The 22688-nt window shown below is 47.7% G+C and overlaps 1 protein-coding gene across 4 annotated transcripts in view; it reads right to left on the reverse strand.

Annotated features, from left to right (window-relative positions):
• The window catches only part of DENND2A (DENN domain containing 2A), a 61016-nt gene that overhangs the window by 24241 nt on the left and 14087 nt on the right, over window positions 1–22688 (reverse strand). For all 4 annotated transcript variants that reach the window (XR_012835867.1, XM_075755444.1, XM_075755433.1 and 1 more), the window contains exons 2-6: window positions 12647–12745; window positions 9708–10919; window positions 8518–8645; window positions 5095–5216; window positions 2520–2717 (exon numbers count right to left, since the gene is read on the reverse strand). Coding sequence is in view for 3 of the 4 variants with exons in the window: in XM_075755444.1 (XP_075611559.1) it covers window positions 2520–2717; window positions 5095–5216; window positions 8518–8645; window positions 9708–10919; window positions 12647–12717 (1731 nt within the window). In the remaining variant the exon portion in view is untranslated. The remainder of the gene's footprint in view (window positions 1–2519; window positions 2718–5094; window positions 5217–8517; window positions 8646–9707; window positions 10920–12646; window positions 12746–22688) is intronic.

The following is a 22688-nucleotide window of genomic DNA, read 5'->3' on the forward strand; positions in this document are numbered from 1 at the left end:
ACAGCAAACTTTAATGTCTTGATGCCTTTAACATCTGCTGTGGGATGCGCTGGAAGAGCCTTCATACCAAGCATGGGGGAAACACATCATACAAGGAATGCTGAAGAAATTGAGATGGGTGGGAGCCAATGATGTTGATGTATTTTATACTAGTGCTTTGGAATTTTGCTTTGCAAATCCTTTAATCCCTGGCCTCCTAGCTGAGCAGGAGAGAGGACATTTCAATGTTGGGCATAGCTGGGCTTAGTGGCTCATTCAGTGCCTCTGGTCTCCCTATCTGTCCCTGAAGGTGTGTAGTTGCAGAAGGACCATGCCAAGCTGCCCTAAGCCTCCTTGAGCAGAGCTGCCTCCTTGTCAAGGTCTCAGGTAGGAACAGCAAGACATGGCCACAGCATTCAGATTTGTTCCAGAAAGTCTGGGATTCCTGCACACATGTCCTGAGAGCTCATGGTAAGACAGGCCCACCACGCACTTGGTCAGAGAACTGTGAATTGAAATATTTAAGTGAGAGGCAGGATGCTCTGGTGTGGAAGTGCAACCTCCACCCAGCTGCCCAGCTCAAGTCTCAGGTCGATCTTGCCACTGACACAGTAGAATCATAGAATCATAGAATAGTTAGGGTTGGAAGGGACCTCAAAGATCATCTAGTTCCAACCCCCCTGCTACGGGCAGGGACAGCCCCCCCTAGACCGCGTTGCCCAAAACCTCATCCAACCTGGTCTTAAACACTTCCAGGGATGGGGCCTCCACAACCTCCCTGGGCAACCTGTTCCAGTGCCTCACCACTCCAACAGTAAAGAATTTCTAACATCTAATCTAAATCAACCCTCCTTCAGCTTAAACCCGTTACCCCTTGTCCTGTCACTACACTCCCTGATAAACAGTCCCTCACCATCTTTCCTGCAGGCCCCCTTCAGAAACTGGTAAGCCGCAATTAGATCTCCCCAGAGATTCTTTTCTCCAGGCTGAACAATCCCAGCTCTCTCAGCCTGTCCTCATAGGAGAGGTGCTCCATCCCTCCAGTCAGCTTCGTGGCCCTCCTCTGGACTTGCTCCAACAGCTCCATGTCTCTCCTGTACTGGGGCCCCCAGAGCTGGATGCAGTACTCCAGGTGGGGTCTCACAAGAGCCGAGTAGAGGGGCAGGATCACCTCCCTCGACCTGCTGGTCACACCTCTTTTGATGCAGCCCAGGACATGGTTGGCTCTCTGGGCTGCAAGCGCACACTGCTGGCTCATGCTGAGCTTCTCATCAATCACCACCCCAAGTCCTGCTCCTCGGGGCTGCTTTCAATCCATTCCTCACCCAGCCTATAGTCGTGCTTGGGATTGCGCCAACCCATGTGCAGGACCTTGCACTTGGCCTTGTTGGCATGCGGTTCGCATGGGCCCACCTCTCCAGCCTGTCAGGGTCTGTTCTGAGTAAACAGTAAATCTGTTCTGAGCTTGCTCTGCAAGACTGTTCAGGGGCACTGCCCGGTAAATACATACTTGTAATCTTCCCTTCAGCTGACATAAAATTATGTGTGAACACAGTGATGGAGCTCAAGCACATGCACAGATGCGTAGGCATACTGGGAAAGAAGACCCTAGACATTTGTAGTCTTTGGCTCATTCCTGAAGAGCTGAGGTATACAAAGATATATATCAGATATAAATCAGATATGCAAACATGAACACAAATCTGGCAACCAGGAAACAAAAAAAGATACACAAACACATCCCTTTTTCCTCAAATGAAAACTGTGGGTTCAGAAAAAAGTCACCACAGACAGTCCCTGGTAGATTCTGCTTGTCCTGCAAAGACTGGGATAAGCAACTGTGTTTTTATAACTGTGTTTTTGAAACATTCAATAGATAGACTGCTGCCAAGCCTTATTTGGGCTGAATACACTTCCTGCTAGATCTGCAAGAAAATAAAATTGAAACGGAGTCGTACTGTATCCAAATGTGAAGTAGGAAATGTTGATCCAGAAAATGCTCACGACTCCAGACAACTCCTTTCGTCACTCAAATGTCACTATTTTCATTGTTCATCTACAATCACACCCTCCCTTGAATTAAGAAACAGCCAATGCGTGAATTAGACCTAGCAAAGAACAACAGATTGCCAGGAGGAAACACCAACACAACACACTATTTCTGACTGTCCTATGCATCAAGCAAAGAAGAAAATATGATGGGGTAAGTTTTTTGTAAAGATATTAATTGCTTCCCCCCCCCCCGACAAACGTCAACTTTTATTCAAAAATTAAAATGTGGTTTGGTTTTTTTCCTTCTTATTTTATCTCTCCTGACAATCACAGTATCTCAGATGGAAAAACAACTTCTTCAAAACTTGCAGAGATGTTTGTGAGCCTTCTCCTTCAGGCAGAAAGGGGGCTACACACAAGTCAAGCTACCTGCCAGGACAACAGCCAAATTGAAGGGATGCCACATTGGAAACTAAAGAAAACATTCTCTCATACTCACCTTCCTGCCTGGAAGAAGCCAAGCAAAAGAAATAAAGCCTTAGATTTACCTTGGGAATCTTCCTTCTCCTCTTGCCATTCTGAGGGTCTCCCAAAGAGAAGAAGGTGTCATCTGGACTGCTGGGGGTTGAGGGAGGGCTGATTTTAGATGGTGACCCCGTCCCATCACGGCTCAGTTTCCGTATGTCTGGCAGTTTGAAACTCCGCCGCTCTGAGTTTTGGCGGAAAAATATGGGCTTGGAAAGCAACTGGAAATGGAGAAGTAATGAATGAATACAGGGCCTTAAGCACCTTTGCCTCATTGCTAACACTGTCATGGTGGTAAATCCAGTGGGGCAGCCACAGCACTCAGCTGGCAAAGCAGCCCAAATTCTGAGAATGCTCACAGATTTCTGCACACACAAGGAACTCACCCAGTTCCTTGAGCTAGACCAGGACTATCTTGACCAGCAATTGAACCATTCCATATTTATTCCAGACCAATCTCAGGGGTTGGCCAAGAAGCCTTGTTCCAGTGTGAAAAGAAATCTCCCCGGACTTGTGTAACTCAGAGGCTGGGACTGTAAACAGGACAAGACTAACCACACCAGTCAACCACAAGCATTTGGGACAAGGAGCAGCTAGCCAGGAGGAACAGAGAAACAGTAAAACCAGACAAAAAGCACTGTCAGTATGGCTGGCTTTGACAGTAGCCAGAATTAAGTATTTCGGAAGAGGGTACAAGAAATGCCATGATAGACAATTATGGACACTGGTTTCCTCCTAAGTACATTAGCAAGTTCAGTGGGAGCACAACAGTAGACATTTAAGTACCAGAATAAAGTTCTTAAAGTCCCTGACCAAAAACAGAATCAGAGAAGCAGAAAGCTCAGCTCCAGATAAAGACAGACAAATCACTTCTCACCAGAAAGATGCTCAATAAGAACTCTTTTTGTCTTCTCCTACAGAATTTCCCAGCATCTATGACAAGGGTAAGTTGCACTTTTTGTGGGCACTGTATCTGCACGGCACTAAGTGGTGTGGGAGAGAGGTACCCAAGCTAATTCTGAGCAAGTCACAGCAGCACTACAGCTGAGGCAGCATAATGGTCTGCCTCCATCAACAGGCACTCAGCACAGTTATTAGCCAGACCACTTCATTCTTTCAGGTTAGCTCAGGTGTCTCCGAATGGCTTGGAGAAGACACTCAACTCACAAAAATGCCTACTGCCCAGAGACGTCACATGTTAAAATGAGTCTGGGAAGAGCCTTAGCACTGAAGAATCCCACCCTGCACTAGTGATATAAGACCAAAAGTCTGTCCAGACTCATTCTTCACAGTCTGTAGCCTGGGCAGGCTCTCCAGCGTGATTCACACTGCAGTTGCAAACCCATTAGTTGCCAAGAGAGCTGCAGCGCTTCTTTTCTGACTAATGCAGATCACAGCTTTTAGATGTGAAAGCACCACAGTGTAACATAATTACTCCTGTTCAGCTCTTTACTAAGTGTATCCTGCTGGGAACAACATCTATGGTGAAAGGCATTCCTGTGTAACACTGCAGCCCCCTTTTGACAGCACAGGTGAGAAATCAGGGTGCACTGGTGATAGCAAAGCTCTCTGAGGGAAATCAACTGCATTCCAACAGTTGTATATAGACCTGTGCTGCTCTAGACCTAACTAGCAACAAGGAGAATGGACTGAGAACAACAGAACAATTTTCACTTTTAAGTGTTGAATTATTTACAGATAATTCAGCTCATTAAGCTGGTTGGAAAAGAGCAACATGTGAAGAAATGCTGCACATCAAACTTCTGAAAATGCTGGGTAACAGCTCTAATAATAGCTGCAACTTGGAGAGCATGGGAAAACCCTTTGGTCGGAAAAAACATGTTTAGATCCCTGCTATCTGCTCTGAACCCAGTCGTTGCCAAGATGACTTCTGCTGTCACACTGCTCCTGCTGTTCCAGGCTTGGGCTATATACATAGACAACAGGAATCAACCAAAACAGCTCAGGAGGCGGAGAGCAGGGCTGGCCTTGGTAAGTCCTGAGCTCTGAGTAAGAGGTGCAGACCAGTGCTTTACCTCTTCTTTTGGTTAAACTGCCAAGGAAAATGGCACTAGGCTGTGAGCTGTGCTGCTAGCGGGGACACCCCTGTAGTATCAGCCTCCTAACCAGGGGACTGGCGTTGCATTAGTTACCAACAATCAGTCTCATCGAGCAGAGAGCAAAAGAAGCATCCTAAAGGAGGGGGCTGCAGAGGCATCTTGGCATCAGTGTGGGCAGACCGCGTACTGCCCACTGACACTTGATTACCCAAGTACTAAAATGCCTCCTTGAGGGGAGGAAGATCTTTCCTGCACTATAATAGCAAAAGGTCTTCCCCCCTATCAGGGGAAGGCAGCCTCGGAGTGAAAAAAAGTGAAAGCCAACAAACCATTTGTATAAGGGCATGCTGGTTTTTTACCTTGCTAAAGGGCAATAAATCCCCTCTTATCACACCATACTCCATGGTAAAAGACAAAAAGGAAAAAACTCTGACATGATGAGTCATTGGCAAAACTCCACTTTTTCCACATAGAACCTGGATTTCTCCCAAAAACTTTCTGGAGCAGGAGAGGTGGCCACTTGAATCAAACAAAGTACCTTAGTAGGAGTGCCGGGTACAGAAGAGGTGGGGGATGCTGGGAAGGTGAGGACGCATTTCTTCCCCAAACAGCGGCTATTGGTCTCAATGTCTTCATAAGGGTTTTCCTTTGATGGTGGATCTGCAGCAAAAAGCCACAAGCGAGAAACTGTAAGTACAGAAAATCCTTGAGGTTTGCCATAAAAATCTGTTTGGGGATCTGATGGCCTTCTCCCATCTCCCACATCAGACATAAAGACCTGTTCTCAAGCATTCCTACAATTGCTTCATTCTCTCCATAGCCCTAGAAGTCCAGCTGCTTGCTGGACAGTGTCCAAACCTTGACACTGACATATGCAGCCATAGGAATGTATCACAGATACTACAGATGGAAAAGACCCAGCGAGTCCTCAAGTTCATTTCCCCGTCTTCAGAGGAGCTGTGAGGTTCTCATGCACATCAGTCCATAATTGTATTTCCTTCTTTCCAGTCTTCTGCTTAGAATTGTCTCCAAATGAAACTGTGAACTGAAAGCTAGCAGAAGGGTCTTCTCTCCTCTGTTTAAAACCCATATTTAGAGGAACCTCTGGTCATCATTTAATTGAGGCTGAAGTGATGCACTGCTCTTGGGCTGACCTTGCAGAAAGATTAAATCCACCCTCTGAACATGGATGTCTGTCACACAACATAGGTTTTCAAACACATCTACCAATCACGGACACCTCAATCTCACATGCCCCACTTTGGAAAGAGGGAAGGATTCACCTCACCTAACCTAAGCCATTGAAAGTCAGGATGCTCTCTCCCTGGAGGGTGGAGGGCAGGAAAGGGACACCTCTAAAGTAACATTCAGCTCATTCTTACCTAGGATCCCCTCAAAAACACAAGGCTTGAATGACCACACAGAGGTGTCCCTTTCTTTCCACTGGTTCTGGAGATAAGGCACAGAACTAGTCTGAGTTTCAAACACTCAAAATTATACATAATGACCTCCTTCATCCCACTCTTCAGCAGTGCTGGGAAATCCAAATGCAAGTGTGTTCAAAAACACACAACTCTGAAAAAAGCAGGTTATGACATCTCCATCTGAGTATCTAAGAAACCAATGACAAAGGCTTAGCCCAAGCATCAGCAGGCAATTTGTTATGAGATTTCTCTCTTCACAGCCATCATTTCATGCCATCCCAGTGGACAGCTGGGACTCAAAGCAACTGCCTCTCTCTTATTGTCATGTAATGCTTGGCTGAGAGCAAAGACTGGAGGTCAGTGATGCTGCAAGCCGCTGGAGCAGAGGCTGGTAATGGCTCTGTAGGATCTGTTTGACTGGCACACTCCCACCTGCCTGCCCTGCTGGGGCAGGAGTGCAGCTGAAGTCTTCAGACAAGGACAGAAAACCAAGTCTTTTCCAACACTGTCTTCTATCTGTGGCTTGGCAATACTGAGCACTATAGCGTTGGATCTGAATTCATCAAGGAGAAGGTAAACATGCGTGACATCAGCAAAGCAAGTCTGTGTGAACTTTTTGTCAACAAACATGCTTCTGTCCCTGAAAGTGGCTACGCTTTCTAATTCCAATGGCACACTTCAGTACTGAAAATATACTTCAGCTGTCACATAATTGGGCAGATTGGAGAAAAAAAGAACAAGTTTGTGTTCTGTTGCCTACTCTATCTTCAAACTGCTCGGCAGCATGTCCAATTAGCCTCAGTCTAGAACAACACCATTTCTCTCTTTTTGACAAATAAACCTTGTCATCCATCTGCCCAGTACAATTTCCAAAATTCCAGGTAAGCAATGGCAAACGGGTAAATAGATGGTGCATGAAGGGAACTTTCTTGCTGGGAATGGGAACGGTTCTCCTACCAACAGCTGACCTCCCGAAGTCATGCACATGAACATGAGGTGTATGTGTGTGCTTGCGTGCACTGATGGACACACATGATTATCTGTGGGTCAGCACTAGCATCGTGAGGCTGAAGTCTTGCTTCTCCCTCCATTGGTGTGGTTTTCACATGTTTATGTTTTGCAGACTATACCCACCCGCGGTCTTCTGAAAAACAAAACTAGCCGTTTTTGGAGTTATTCCTGTCCACTCCTTTTCCCAAGCTTCCATGGTAACACCACCAGGACTGCAGGAACCAATTAAACATCACTGACTCCAGGCAATGCCTGAACATGCAGCAAGAAAACAAAAATCCAAACATGCCCCATTAGCTGACAATTACCCATAACTTTGTTTTCTTTTAATCTTTGCAACTAAAAGCTGGAGGGGAGAGGAATTTCAGCCTGGTATTTGAGTTCACTGCAAGCTTGGGACACCAGGGTGTGCTTGTGTTTGAATGGATGTATTTGCCTACACAGCCACTCTGTAATGCTATCCATGTTATTCCAGCTGATGAGGTGACCCTTACTCAGTGGTTTCTGAGACCTCCCACCACGCCCCAACACAGAAAGCCCCAGCAGCTGCTCAGGCACTCCCTGTTCCCTTGGCCCCCAAGTAAAGAGAAGAAAAAGCCAAACACAGGCCCCTAGCTCCACAGAGGTCGAAAGCTTCAAAAAACATCAAAAACGATGGACTGGCATCACCTTGTCTGCCATCGATCCCAAAGGAACACAATTCCTTGGAGAGATCTTTCTCATCGAGTATGATCAGATTTTATTCATCTCAAAATAATAACGCCCTGCCTGCTCCTGAGAAAGCGCAGCTCCTCCCACGCTGAACAACACAGGCCACCTCTGTAGGATTACAGCTGCATGGTGAGAGCTGATGCAGCTCTCCTCCTATTCTGCTAAACTCAGCCAAGAGCTTTACACAGCACCAGCCTACAGCTACTAAAACTTATTAAGGCTTTTTCAAGAGGGATGATTCTATGTTCCATAAAAGGCCACCTAACTCACAATATTAAAAACCACTATTTAAATTGAGAGTGTTGCAGGAAATAATCTTTAAAATGGCATTGATCTGCCACTGAAGTTAGAGGAATTAAATAAAATTCATTTTCAAAGATTGTGGGGCATAGTTTTTTTTAATTTCAGCGGTACCTGGAGCCATACACAATCCTATTTCTGAGCCATGGAACTGATAGCAAGGCTATCGTTTCAGACTGTTCACATTATCTCAGCTGTGACAAGCTCACCACAATGGACAGACCAGAGCTGTGAGAATTAGTCCACAGGACAAAAGGACGACAGAGGAGAGATGCCAGCAAAAAACAAAAGCTGGTTCCCACATGCCTCAGGTTCATCTTTGAAGCTGATGAATTTTGAAATATTCCATCCATTTTTCTTATTACTTGCCAATAATCTGTGTAAAATGTGTTTTGGTTTGCATTTGGATAATACAGATACTTTACTGAGCACCTCCGGTGAGTGCCTGTTGACCACAAGTCTTCTCAGTTATTCAGCGTTAACAGTCAAATCCCTCCCCTCTCCAAAGCTCCTACCCAGGATGTCTTCATAGACGTTCTCCTCAGATAAAGTGCGTGTGAGGGCCAGCTTGGTCTGCGCGTACCAATCCACTCGGCCGTTCTCTGACGACGACTGCAGCAAGTCTTCAAACTCATATGACTTCCTGCACCATCGATGGGAGGGGAGAAGGAACGAAGAAGAGAGTGATACAGTTAACCAGCACTTATAGCTAAATCACAGCTAATTCACTTCTCCAACATGCCACGCAGCTGGGAAAATGAATTCCTGAGAAGAGAACATTTCACAGCCTCATCCCATATAAAGCACGAAAAAGTAACACTGAGATTGGTTATTTTTATCAGCCACACAAATAAAGGCATTTCAGGGATGCTGTAGATAATCTGGATCGTCATGGCAACAGCACACTGTGCAGATGCAAGTGTTAAGTGGCACATCCTGCAACACGGCACAGAACCTTAAGCTGTGAGAGGTCCCATTTACAGCACCGATCCCACTCTTGGCAGGAATAGGGGGCCCCCAAAATCAGCTCTTCTTGAGCAGCACAGGAAAGTAATACTTGCGTGCAGGATGGTAGAAAGGGTAAAAACAATTAAGTGTCCTCCATCAACAAACCTTCAAAGTTTAAATTTCCTTCCTGCACCCAAGCCAGGAATTTTTAGGTGACAGTTTATGCAGAGGGCATTAGAAACAGCTATGTATTTTATGCTCCTCACCCCAAAAATGTGTGACAGTCATGTGAGAAGGGAGAAAAGACAAGAAAGCACTCCAGAAGAATATATACACATCAGATTCAGTTAGAGGAATAGGTTTACTGTGAACAGTGAAAATGCTGTGGTAGAGTCTAGAGATTATCACTCCAGACCCAGTTCCAGACCAGCTGTAGTAATTTTGTAATTAAATAAACTTTCTGCTAAAAAAACCCAAACCAAAACCCCAACCCCTCTGTTTCAGGCTTGAAGATTCAGCCACACAATACAGTGACCTTAAAGTTCAAATCTGCCATGACTTATCCCTTCACAGTTATCCTGTGAAGTTGTGCCGGCCACTCATACATTCTCAGAGAGATGACTAAGTGCTTGTTATGGCCAACAAGGTTCTCTGGGGATTATGAGTGACCAGGGAAGATCCATCTCTTCCAGTGAGATATGGGAAGGCAGGACTCCACCATCAAGACCAACACCTTTGTGAAACACAGCCCGAATACCTGTGGTCAGCGTTGTTCTTGTGCTTCCCACTCCAGAGTCTCCTGCTGACAGCTGATGGGGGAGGAGAGGAGGGGAGAGGAGGAGGAGGAATGGATGGCAGAGGGGGTAAGTTTCTTTTATTCCTAGCTGCTGGCACCCAGTCCTCTTCCCCCTCGTGTTTGAAAGTCCGTCGGGGCTTTGGCAGTGGGTTGATGAAGGGTTTCTTCTCTGGCACCCCAGGCTCTGTGTACACGTTCTCCGTTGTGCAGTCCTTGGATTTCACATGAGAAGTTCTTACCTCTTCTAGAGTCCCAAAAATTGGCTCACTGATTTCAGAGTCCAAGCCAAGAAGCCTTTTGTTGAGCTCAGCCCCACATATGCTCTCGTGGCCCTCAGGAGCAGTGTGTCCTTGTGCTGCCTTCTCCTGCAAGCACTGTGGGGAGTAGTAAGTACCAGGCAACTGTGGCTGCATCTCTGCTGAGCCGTCTTTCAAAGCCTTCTCTAGCTTCTTGACCTGACTAAGCACTGAAAGATTCTCCTTCTGGACCTCCCACTTCCCACCTTTCACCTCCTTGCATTTCCCAAGGCTGGACTCCACTTCCTCATCCTTCTGCGTTTCCCCCTTTCGCTCTGCTGCCTGCCCTGTGCCTTTTGGAGTTCCTGCTTTCCGCTCATTCTCTTTGCCTGCCCCTTTGCACTCCAGTTCCCAGTTCATAAGTTTCTTGGTCTCCACTTTCCGAGTCATCAGTGCTTCCCCACTCGTCTTCTCAGTAACACAGGGCATCTTGTGATCCTCCTTAACTCCCTGCTCCTCCTCTCTGCGAGGAGCAGACTGTGTTTCCTTTTTCCCTTCCCATTCTGAAATTTTGTCCTTGATGCTGAAGGATTTATTCCTCAAGCCAATTTTTCCTGGTGATTGTATATTCTGAGTGCCTCCTATCTGTCTCCTGATGATTTTACTGTTTTCTTTAACATTCAGATCCACGGATGGGTCACTGATGATCATTTTGGGACTAAGCATGTTCTGCTGAAAGCAGTCTAGCCTTGGATCCAGCATCAAGTTCTCCAAGGCTCCAAGTGGGTTCTTCACCACAGAAGAAACTGGTTCAGCTTCAGGAGTTAAGTCCAGGGTGACAGAGGAACCTTCAGAACATGTCTCACTCAAAAATCCACGCAAAGGACTTGCTAATTCCTTCACAGCTGCTGTATTGCTTTTATCTGCAAGCTTGATCCTATACACCAAAGACAAAAAGAGAAGAAACATTCACCACAATTGCTCACCCTTGCTTTAGACCATCAGCTCCACAAGCTCTACTCGTAAAGCTGGTAACAGCAGAGGATGCTCGAACCAAGCACTTGAGAGATGGGCTTATGGGGGAGGATGCTCAGGGAACGGTCCTTACAGCCAGAACACAATGCTCTCCCCTCTTGTTATGACTAAGAGTTTGAAATGAAGTCTTTCTCTGTGGCAGGTTAGAGAGGTAGTTTTCGTACATCAGACATGTTGATACCAATGACAGGTTCACCAGCATTTTCATGTGTGTTCAGAAGTGCACTAGAGTTTTGGACATCGTGAGGGCATTAAGCAGGTCCACTGCAAAGAAATGCAAAATGGACCACTTGCAAACAATAGCAAAATTGCTGCTGTTAAACAGAGGAGAAAACATATGATACAGCTGGCATTGCTCTAGGGCCTGCTCAGAGGATCTTTCGTGGTCCATCCAAATGTTCTCCAAATGCATGTTAATGCACAAAGACTGCACTTTTATTATTACATTTCTATGGCCCTACCATCCCAGGCCACAAGTGGGCTTGGGCTTCCATGCACCCAGGCACACTCCTCCTCCAGCCTAGTGCACCTGATGTAGCACCCAAACACCAGATTCAACATTCTCAGAGCAAAGGATTAAACATCTTCACTGTTTGAGTCCAAACTGCACCAAAAATCCCTAATATATTTATTTAGTCTAGGGATGTCCAAGTACATGATATCGCAGTATCAATATTGTGGTATTTTATCAATATAGTAAAGTTCTAGCTGAAAAGACAGTTATTTGAACACAAAACGTGTCTGAACCAAAGCACTTAGCCATGTCTTTCAGTTTTGCCTGGGCTTGGGAAGGAGCACCACAACAACACAAGGTAGTTACAGGGATGAAAAAAATCCCTATCATTAGTCCCATTTACCATGATCCCAACACTGAGATTCAACTCAGGAAATTGCTCTATTAACTTAAATGTATCAAGTGTGCCTCTTCCCAAACTTAGTGCTCTTGTAAGAGCATCCATATGGATACCCTGCGTGCTGGCAGGCCTCGAGCTTTGTCCTGGAGTTAAGCAACACTGGCAGCCATTGCAGGCTCAGTTGTAGTGCAAATTGAGTCTGGGGTGGGTTTCTGAGCAGAAATGGGACCTGAGCCAGATACTGCTCTTCCCTAGCCTCACAGATATTTAACTCCTGGCTGTCTCAGTGACAACATCATGCTTTGGTTAAGAGCTGGCACTGCGAACACCACGGCCTTCCCCAAGGAGCAGGGCATCGCAGTGCCACTGGTGGTTGGACTGCACAACAGAAATCAGGGTTGAACACTGGGAAAAACCTGCAATGGGTGGGGACAGTAGGGGATGTTGTAAAAGTCTGGAGTCTCCAGCACTGAAGATTTGAAGTGCAGGCAGGGTGAACATTGACAGGCATGTCATCAGCACACTTGCCTTGGGGCAGACCTCTTCTAGCACTGCGAGTCTAGACATTATCAGTCTGACTGGATGCTAAAATGGACAGCGTCACAGTCCTGAGATGGCAAGGAAACCACCTGAGACCTACAGGGTGTGTTTTAACATGTGAGGAGAGAGGGACGATGCAGAGCAGAGAGAACGTTTCCTTCCTTTGGTTTTCTTTGTGTTGGAGATAATAACCACAAGCAAAGCACCCTGGCACTAAAGCATGGAAAGCTCTCACCTCTCAACAGATGTGCAGACACTGCTTTCAGACTTGCTGCTCACATCGGCCACCTTGCTAGCTGTCATCATGTCAGCACACAGCAGGGCAGCAGGTCACCTGCAGACAGACACAAGGAAGAGGTGTTGCTCTGTGCTCAGCATCCTTCTCTCTTCCTCCTGCGCGCACGCACACACGTTTCTCCTTCAAATCCAGGAGAAGAGCAGAAGCAAGACATGACAGCTCTCTGAGGACAGTCTCAGTTTCCTCCTCTGAGAAATGGGAAGGGGGCGATAGCATTACCCCTCAGAAGCCCAGGGAAGAGTCAACGGGTTTGGAGGGCAAAAATTGTCTTTGACTCAGCATCAACTGCTGTACCATGACTTAAACATGGAGCACTTTTTATGAAGGCTTTTATTATTGCCAAAATCTCAGCAGATTTAGATTTTTTTTTCCCTTGCAGAAGACTAAAACAAAAACAATTTTAAAACAACCTGTGTTAAGACCACATGACCAAAGTGATCCCTGTGCATGCAACACTGTCACAACGTCCCCAGCTTGGGACAGAAAATCTTTTAGGCTGAAGAGACACTGCACTGCAACCACTGGTTTCCTTCTCTCTGGTGGGCCATGTTAGGCTGCTACTGATCTGCTTTCAGAGGACTACTCCTTGTGGAGGTAAGATAAATCGGTCACAAAAATGAGTCATTCTGTTTACCTCATGGTTTCTAGCATCCATGGAGTGACTGTCCCTCTCTTCCTTTTGAGTACTGTTGCTACCCGGTTAATGCAACAGACCCCATCCTCTTTTTACTTCCCCACAATACTCTCTTTAAATAAAAAAAATAAAAGAATTATTTTGTTACTCTGCAGCACCATCTCTCCTCACTTTTCAGGGTGGTCTGCCTGATCTGCAGCATTGCAGTGACATGGGGCTCACCATTTTGTAGGCAATATTTGGAAAATCTGAAGCCTTTCAAATCTGTCCACTTGGCTGGTCTGCCAGATGCTGCCCCGCGATGCTGAGCATTTGGCAACGAGACTGAGTGCCTCGGGAAATTTAGTAGGTTCTTGTCATTAAAAAAATAAAACCCACCACACCAGAAACAGTAAAGAACAAAAGGATCTCTTGTTTCTACTGTTCAAGTGTTTTGGGCAGAGAGAGAGAAAAAAAGGGAAAAAAAACCCAACCAGTCTCGTTTGTTCCCAGTTTTCTCTCCCTCCCTTTATCCCACACTGGCAACGTTCCTGAAGCAAGGAGTGAACTCTGGGTCAACTCAATGTGTAGCTCATTGCTAACCACTTAGCGGACTCTCTTTCCCCAGACAATAAACCTCCTTGGCTTCTCTTCCTCATTAGTAACTGGAACAAACATCCACTTCACTTCTAGACACAGAACAGCCTTGCAACACCGTCAAGAAAATTTACCAGCCCAAGGAACAAAATCTATTCATCCATCCGTTAACTGTTATGGATTGAGAATAATGAAAAACTAATGATCCCGCCCGTCCCTGGCCAGAGAATGACTCACCCAGGCAGCCAGAGCAGATTCCTGCAAAGCTGCGACAGGGGCTGCTCTGCGCTTGGTTTACAACGTCCCTACAGCAGGGACGGTCTCTTCACTCATCGCTCATTTAGTGCCTCGCACAGCAGGGTCAGCGGCCGGAACTCCTTGGCACTGCCTTTAGCAGTAAGAAGCGTAACAACGGGAGCTGGCGCACACACAACCCATGGCTCTGCCGCCACACCGCCTGTTCGCTTGGGATAAGCTCGTCTGTCTTGGTAAGATCACACAATTTCCCCATCAGGAAACTCCATCTCTCATCCTTTTCCTAACAAACACTGTCTTGAAAATGAACATCTGGGTATGAGCAAATGTATGCCGGTGCTCGGCACAGTCACATACCTGATGTCCTTCCTGTGGGAGAGGCCAAAAAGAAGGTAACACAGAATAAGAGGTATGCTCATTTCTTCGTCTGTAGTGGATGGGACAGACCCCATTGCCCTCGGTGAGGACAAAACAGTTGCTGAGTGCTGCAAAAGGGTCTCCTGTGAAAGGAGCGCTGCTGCGATCAGCAGATCGGCACGACTTGGAGTCAAGGCCAGAGGGAGATTTGTTTCCTCCAGCCACCATGTGTGGAAGGAGTAACTAATGCAAAGCACTCACACTAGGCAGATTGAAGAGCGGGCCAGAAGCTTCCAAAACAGCAACACATCAGATGCTGCAACCTGACAACCACCAGGTACCTGCCAACACCGACACACCCACTGACAACAGACGCTGCTCAGGGGAGTAAAGTCATCCCTAAGAGATACACAGATTGCTGTGCCTTCACCCTTGAGCAGCGGGGTATGCAGGATGTCCTCACCATCACCTAAGGGATTATTGTAGTACATTAGCTGCTCCTGCCCAAAAGAGTAAATGTTTATCCAAACACACTGGAAGACACGAAGAAAAAAAAAGAGTCACCTCTGGAATAAAATAGTAGAAAATAATAAGGTACCTCCCAATTAGTACAACAATCAGATAATTTGCTTGGGGCCAATCCCAATCGAACTTCAAAGGTGATGGAATCATCTCTTCGATTAATAATGTCACCAGAAATGACTGGTAAGCCTGACCCACAGGCATTCCCAACACCTGACAAGAGGAAGCTGGGACAGCAGTGATGGACAATTGCCTCCAGTTGGAAAACACAAGGTTGATCTTCTCTACCAATGTTTGGCTCCACAAGGCACCCAGAGTTAACATGACAGTTCACTGCGAAGGGCAAGGGGAGCTCCTGTGCCTCCTGTCTCCCCACATCTCTGCTACAACTGACCACACTCTACCCTGATTGCATGCTGGCTTGGGCTCTCTTTGGAGCACCTCTGTCTCCTGCTCGCTGAGAGTTTTAGACAAAGCAGCTCATGGAAGGGGTCCAACAAGGGGTCCATTCTTGTCCCGATCTGGTACAAAAGAGGTGATGAGACTGTGTGGACAGGAGGGAAAAAGGGAGGGAAGTGGGGAGAGAGAGCACAAGAGTGTGCCTGTAGGCACAGGGAAGGGAGACCTGCCAGAGGCTCAGGACTCTTATCTAAAATGCTTGGCTTTGCCGTCTCATGTGCAACATGACCAGGGCCCTCCAAGTTGCCTAGAAGAAACATGCGGCGCTGAGTCCAGTTAGCAGCCGACTCGAGAAGGACATACATACATCAAGCTGGTACTTCTGGACCGATTGCTGGTTTCTCTAAAAACCACACAAGAACTTTCTACTGGCAATGGGAAGCACAGACCCGCAGCAACCCAAGCCCAGGGCCACCAGTCCTGGCACGTACATCCTGGAGCAGCAAGACCATAAAAGGGGAGAGAAGATGCTGAGCCCCATTTGGAGAGCCTCACCACTGCCATTTATTCAGTAAAGCCTGCCATTGTTTGGGGGAACAAAGCAGTCATCTGATATCGTTTCAAAATTAAACTGAGAAAGGAAGGACAGGGGAGGAGGCAGGAGGAAAGAGGGAGGGGAGGGAGCTCTCAGACCTGTTGGCCGGACCCTGGGAAGGATGTGAAGTCTCCCAGTAGAAGCCTCTCGTTGTATCTCCCACACGCACCCGGCCTCACAATTCCCAGGGCCATGTGATAGGGGCTTCCTGCTACCAAGCGAAGCGAGACCTATCCCGACCTCTCTCTTCCAAACACGAGTTCCTGCCTGCTTTGTGTTTGCAAAGAGGCGTTTGTTTACTGATCTATCATTGGCATGCAGGAAACAGCCTTGAAATGAGCTGTAATCATCTGTCTCCAGCAATAGCTGTTTGGCTTTCTTCTAATTTAAGTTTTCCTCCCACCCCCCCTTCCTCGATGCCCTCTTCCCCACTTCCGATCAAAATGCTGGTTGGAGTATGCACATCTGGTTCAGGGCACTAGATACTACATGATGTTTCCAAAGCAACCAGCAAATAAAAAAGAGGCGCTGACAGTAGGCATGCTCCCACCCCCAAAGGATAGAGAAGTCTTCCAGAGGAATACAAGCTAAACTCCTTCAGGGAGAGAAAGAAACCAGCTTTGCCCACTGCACTCGGTGCAGCCACCAGACGACAAAAGCCAGAGGAGCACCCAACACCCTGCAGCCCACATCATCAGAGACATACGCAGCCAGTGCGCAGGTCACACACATGGAGTCTTGCCTACAACAAGGTCAGGCAGTGATGGCAGCGAGCCTTCCAGGCCTCCCTTCTTTGATATTTCATTCGTGGGGAATAAACCAAGCATACCCCAAAGGGGCTTGTGGTTTGGGGATGGGTATTACCACTGCTGTGTGCTGGAGGCCATGTCTCAAGATTTTCTTTGCTCTGTTTACTCTGCACCTCACACAAAAATTGGATCTAAGTTTGTAACTGGATACTAGCCACACCACTGGTGCACATAAACAGTAAGGCTTCACAGCATCAGCAGCGACCCGCAGCTGGTCAAACTCTCCTCTGAGAAGAAAAAAGATGCTGCGTTTAAAGCCTATGCATGCTTCTATCGTCCTGGTGCTCACAGAAATGGTCTCTCCAGTTACTTTCACGAGTAACCCCGAGCAGCCAGACAAAGCCTGCAAGTAACACCTCTCCGCTCCTGTGCTTTACAGAACAAAGGACGCAACATACAGACAGCAACAACGAGACAACAATATATAACATACATATTTAAAGAACAGGAAGGATGCCAAGAAGACAAAACACTAACAGGAAAATCGTGAGTAAGGGGAAGCCAACAGTTACAGACTTCAAGAATCCCTCCCCCAGCCCTTGCTCTGTTTGGAGCCCACTTCCCTTTGGGGGAAGAAGCAGGCATGAGGACGGGTGCTTGTGCACGAACACACATACGCAGAGGCCACTGCACGGGCCCCCGGGCACAGTCCCAGCATCAGGCAGCATCCCTGGGCCTGTGTACAAGCACGCTGCCTTTCCAAGGTCCCCAGCAGCAGCGCAAACTCAGGGGACGAGTGTTCACAGAGCAAGGAGGACACCAGCCAAGCAGGAACACTGCTAGAGCCGAGAAGGACAACAGCACACAAGAGCAGGCTCCTGTGGTGAAACAAGATGCTTGCAGTGGAGGAGTCACTGACTTGAGGTGCCCAACATCAACTCAGTGGCAAGGCAAGGCCAGCCCGCCCGGAGCTGGCAGCCTCGCACACAAAGGCCTGACTGCTGACTCGTGCTCCCCTGCCATGGCTCCTCACCTCTCTGCAGCCCTGGACTGCTACCTCTTTCCCTCTGCCGTGAGGGCTCCCAAGAGCAGGAGGCGGTAGCTCCCTGCTGCAGCACAGGGATGCGCTGCTGGAAAGTGCTTCCCGGAGCTGACCTCCCGCAGGTGGCCTGGCGCCTTTGGGCAGCGGTGGTCACTGCGTGGCCTCCTCCAGTGCGAGACCCCAGGACCACAGTGTCCATGCCAGTCTCACAGCCAGGCGCTCCAGTCTCATGTACCACGGTGCAGCAACTCAGGACATCAGCTAATTGCCCTCCTGCCATTTCTGGTATGGAGAAGGGTGTTTGCTGGCAGATACAAGGGTTTTCTGAAACTTGAGCTCAGGGTGTTTGACCCAAAGCTCCACAGCATATGCCATGAGCCCTCCCCAGCTGACAGCAGCAACAGTTTCTCCTCAGAAGACTTCTATGAACTCTACTTCTTTCCTCTCCCAGTCAGCCCTGCAGATGCACCCCAAGGTCTGAGAGGATGGGCCACCTCTACACCAGCAGGGCTTCTCAGTGGCATCCAGTGAAAGGATGATTCAGCTTACAAACAAGAAAAATCTTTTTTACTGAGAGCATGACCGAGCACTGGCACAGGTTGCCCACAGAGGCCGCGGAGTCTCTGTCCGTGAAGACACTCAAAACCTGACTGGACAATGTTCTGAGCAAGCTGCTTTATATGACCCTGCTGCTCTGAGCAAGTGGTTGGACTTGGCCATCTCCAGAGGTGCCTTCCCACCTCAGCTACTCTGCCATCCTGTGCTGTGCACAGTGAGTTTGGGGCAAGGTGAGCTGTCACCTCTTTGGAGGCTCTGACTATCCTGGCCGTGTGAGTCTCCTGCGAGCCATGGAGACTGAAGCTGCTAACAGCAGGATTGTTCAGTTCATCACACTCGTAATGAGGTCCTAATTGTGGATTGCCAGGCCCAGGTCATTTATTAAAGAAAAAAAAGCAGGATAAACTTACTTAAACATACCCATGAATGGCCAACGATTGGGAAGCAATATGCTCCTACAGTACCTTTTAGAGCCAGATCCCACACAGCCTGCCCCCTTTGCTTCACTCTGTCCTAACTTTTCTCTTTGATGTATTGTATCTTACACCACAGGGCTTACAAGGGGGTCAGAAGAATCCCATGTGTCAAAACAAACTGTATTTTCAAAAAACCCAAGTGGAATTGACGTACTGCAACCTCTCTCTTTGTGCATGCACCCTGTGTCAGAGGACCAACACTGCAATGCAAGGAATGCAGAAACTGGCAGTGTTGGTGTTAAGCCTGCGTGCAGAAAAGCTGTGTTGAGTGTTACGATATGTCTTTAATTTGATGATATAATTAATTCCACTGACCTTCTCCCTCTCTAAGCCCACAGAACAAAATGCCTGCTTATATGTCACTAACCCAACTTAAAGGATTACTATGGTTGAGGGGACTGCCCTGCTCCTCCTTCGGCTGCCAGCAATGCCGTCTCATCCCTGTCCTTGGTAAAGGGCATGTCTGATCAGATCCAATAGTTGCCAATGACTAAGGATGTGCCTATTTTTTCCTCCCTTCTTGCTCCTGCTTCCTTTGTATCAGCTCCAATGCCTGTAAAGCCCTTTCTGAGGTAGCAAGGGCTAGCAAGCTAGCTAGTTTAACTCGCTAAACCAGCAAAGAAATAAAAGGGGGGAAAAGGAAGAAGTTTTCTGCTCAGAGAGTGACATGAGTCACCCGTCATGGAAAACCTGATGAGCACTGAAGCACATGGAAGGGAAGGGATGAAATCACATTGCTGAGAGATTCACTGAATATTTTGCTTTCTCCTCACTGCTTCCTTTCAAGGACTTTTGTTGCTCACTATATAACCATAAAAACGGCAAACTGGGTTGTGGAGACTACAGGCAAAACTACAATCTGCTTTTAGTACAGAGACAAGCAAGACTTGATTTTTCAGACTGTTCCACTGCAAAACCCCACTGTCTTCACAAGCAGCCATGGGGCCAGCCCCATGGCCCGACGTCTGGCACCCAGGCCAGGGAACACACAGCTGGCTGCAGCTGGCAACATCTCTACTTTCAGGGTTTGTCCAACATCATGGTGAGCTGTGGGAAGGGCAAGTGAGGAGGTTCCTGGCAATTTCTCCTTCATTACCTGCCAAATTAAGCAAGGAATCCCTGCAGCACTCATTTCACTCCCTATATTACTCTCTCTCGCCTCTGGAGCAGGCCCCTTCTGTTCCACTGAAGGAGACCACAGACGCACCAAACAGATGCCTGTGACCACCCAGCCAAGCCTGACCGCTGCAGCACACATGCATGGAAGACACAACTGAAACGGCATGGACAACCATAAATGTGGCGCTTCTCAGTTCCTGAGTGCTTCACTCCTTCCTTCCTTTCTCTCTCTCTCTCTCCCCCTCCCCATCTGGAGAACACAAAGTTTTAGCTTTGAGTTGGCTGGTTTGGTTTAAAGGCAAACTGGAAAACCACCCCACTGGAGTCCCATGGTGTGGGATGGCATGGAGTTTCCGGGACAGCTGGATGCTGTGGCTCCACCACAGGGACCTCTGGCACCTCAGTTAGTGGAATAGCTGGTAACAGCAGCAGCTCGTGGAAGAGGATGGGACAGACACTTTGCCAGAGGTTTTGCACACACTTGCCAGGGGCACAGGGACTTCAGGAAGCATGGGCTCCATTCCAGGCTTTGGAAGAAAGCAGGTTTTGGGGGGGACACACCATTATTTTTTAAGTTTGTCCTCTGTCCACTCACCTCCTCACACTAGAACCTTGTTACATAGAGCCTTCCTCACCTACTCAATAGCAGTCCCTGCTTCCCAGGTCCCACCTTGCCCAGACAGCCCAGGTTTAACTCTGAGGTCACTATTCAAGTCTCAGTTTCCTTACCCACTGCTAATCCCATGTTCCTCCCACTATCAGCTGTCCCAGTCAGGCCCTCTCTGCCCTTGCTCATCACCATTTCCCTGCATCCCTCTCTTTCCAGACTTGTCCTGACAAAACATTCCTTAGCCCGTCCTTCTCTACCCGAAGATGTCCAAATATCTTCTTTCCATCCAAAGGACTTTCTACAATGGCTGCAAGCTGCAGACTCTTCTTCCCTTTACTTCTCCCTCCCTGACCAAACCAAGGGCTCTCCCAGATCTACCCAGCCCTGCCTCACTTTTCCTTGCCCACCCCTGTTCTACCTCCGTGCTCCAGTAGAAATAGCCTCCCCTCCACACTTCCAGTCTCAGGAAGCCTCCTCCACTCAATCTACTACCCTAAAAGCTGCTTCCCTGAAGCTACCAGTTTTGTGGGCTTTTTTACCTGCCCCCAGGCCTAGTCTCCCCAAACCAAGGCCATCTGACACCACATTGGCTTGAGCACCTCCTTTCTGCCTGCCCTTACAGGGCCCAACTTGAAGAGTTTGCACATTTCCCCAGATTTTACATCCATTACAGTTCTCTCCTGGCTACCAAACATCCCAAACTCTTGCATACAGCCTCTGCACGTCCACAGTGCTTCTCCGAGACAACACCTGCCCTACGCAGACGGTCTGCACCTACACATTGAAGACTGTGGACTCCATACACACATTTCCACTGTCAATATCCTGAGTGGATCCCACACCTCTCCCTCACTGAATACCCATGCATGCACAGCGTAGCAATTATTTCTTATGAAGCAGAGTGACTGTATCTTTATGTCCAAATCACTGACCTTGACTAGGACCAAGGATCTTTTCCTTCCTTCCTAGTCCAGGCTTCGCCTCTTCTGGATACTAGTAAATTAACCCATTTCCACCTCTTTTCTGCTATGCTACCAGCGGGATAATCAATGGCACAGGAGAAAAACTCCTGGTAGTATAGTTGACTGTTCCTGGGCAGAGATTTACAAGGAGGTCCTACTAAACCCCAGAAACATATTCTGAACTGCTGGTTAGGTGGCCAGCCTTTGGCTCTGAACTGCAGATGGCATGTATCCATCCACATATGACTCCCAGGCTGGGGCTTTGTTATAGGACCAGTGTTAGGACTGGGTTGGCAACAAGGCTCTGTTGGAAAGAAGCTAACCCTCAGCAATGAGAAGAGAGGAACCAGCAGGACCTGCTGTGGGCAATACTGGGTGCCCTGGTGGGTCACCCTGGGTCTCAATTGCATCCTTAGGCCATCCCTGTTCTGTAGTAAAGCAGCTGGACCCTTGAGAAACTACCCTCGTCTCCTGTCCATTACTTCCCTCCACCACCCATTCGCTGAAGATTGTAGGTGAAGCTCCACAGGGACAGCACCAGTGTCAGCTGCCTGGCACAAGGAGCTGGGAGGACAGCACATTTGGGAACAAGGTGACCATGAAGATTTAGCTACTAAAAATAAAAACCTCTGCTGACTATGTGCCAGCTGAATTTTTCTTCCCACAGAACCTTGGAAGAGTTAAGGTAGAAATGACACAGAAGACAGACAAAGAGAAAAACAAATGCCGGACCCAAACAGCATATAACACTTCTCTTTCAAAGCATAAGATCAGTCTTAGCAAAAAAGAAAAGCCCGATGCGTTTTCTAACGCAGGGGAAACAGCACATAGTTCTCCCCTAGCTTCACTCTTTGAAACAGCTGAAACATTTTGGCTGAAGGCTTTCAAAAGTAATTCAGCCAGAGGCAAATGCTCAGCATGGAAAACTGCAGACTGAAACAAAAAAAAAAATTGACCTGAAGTCAGAAATTGAAAACAGGGTCCCACAATGTGAATTGTCTTCTGTTCAAGGTGGGGCTCGTGGTATCCACTATTATTAAGCTTGTCCCACATTTCCCATTGTCTTATTTTCCCTTTGTTCCTCCCCTTAAACACATAACAAACAGAAAAAAAGCTCAACAACTC

The sequence above is a fragment of the Balearica regulorum genome, chromosome 1 (assembly GCF_011004875.1).
Source record: "Balearica regulorum gibbericeps isolate bBalReg1 chromosome 1, bBalReg1.pri, whole genome shotgun sequence".
Lineage (NCBI taxonomy): Eukaryota > Metazoa > Chordata > Aves > Gruiformes > Gruidae > Balearica > Balearica regulorum.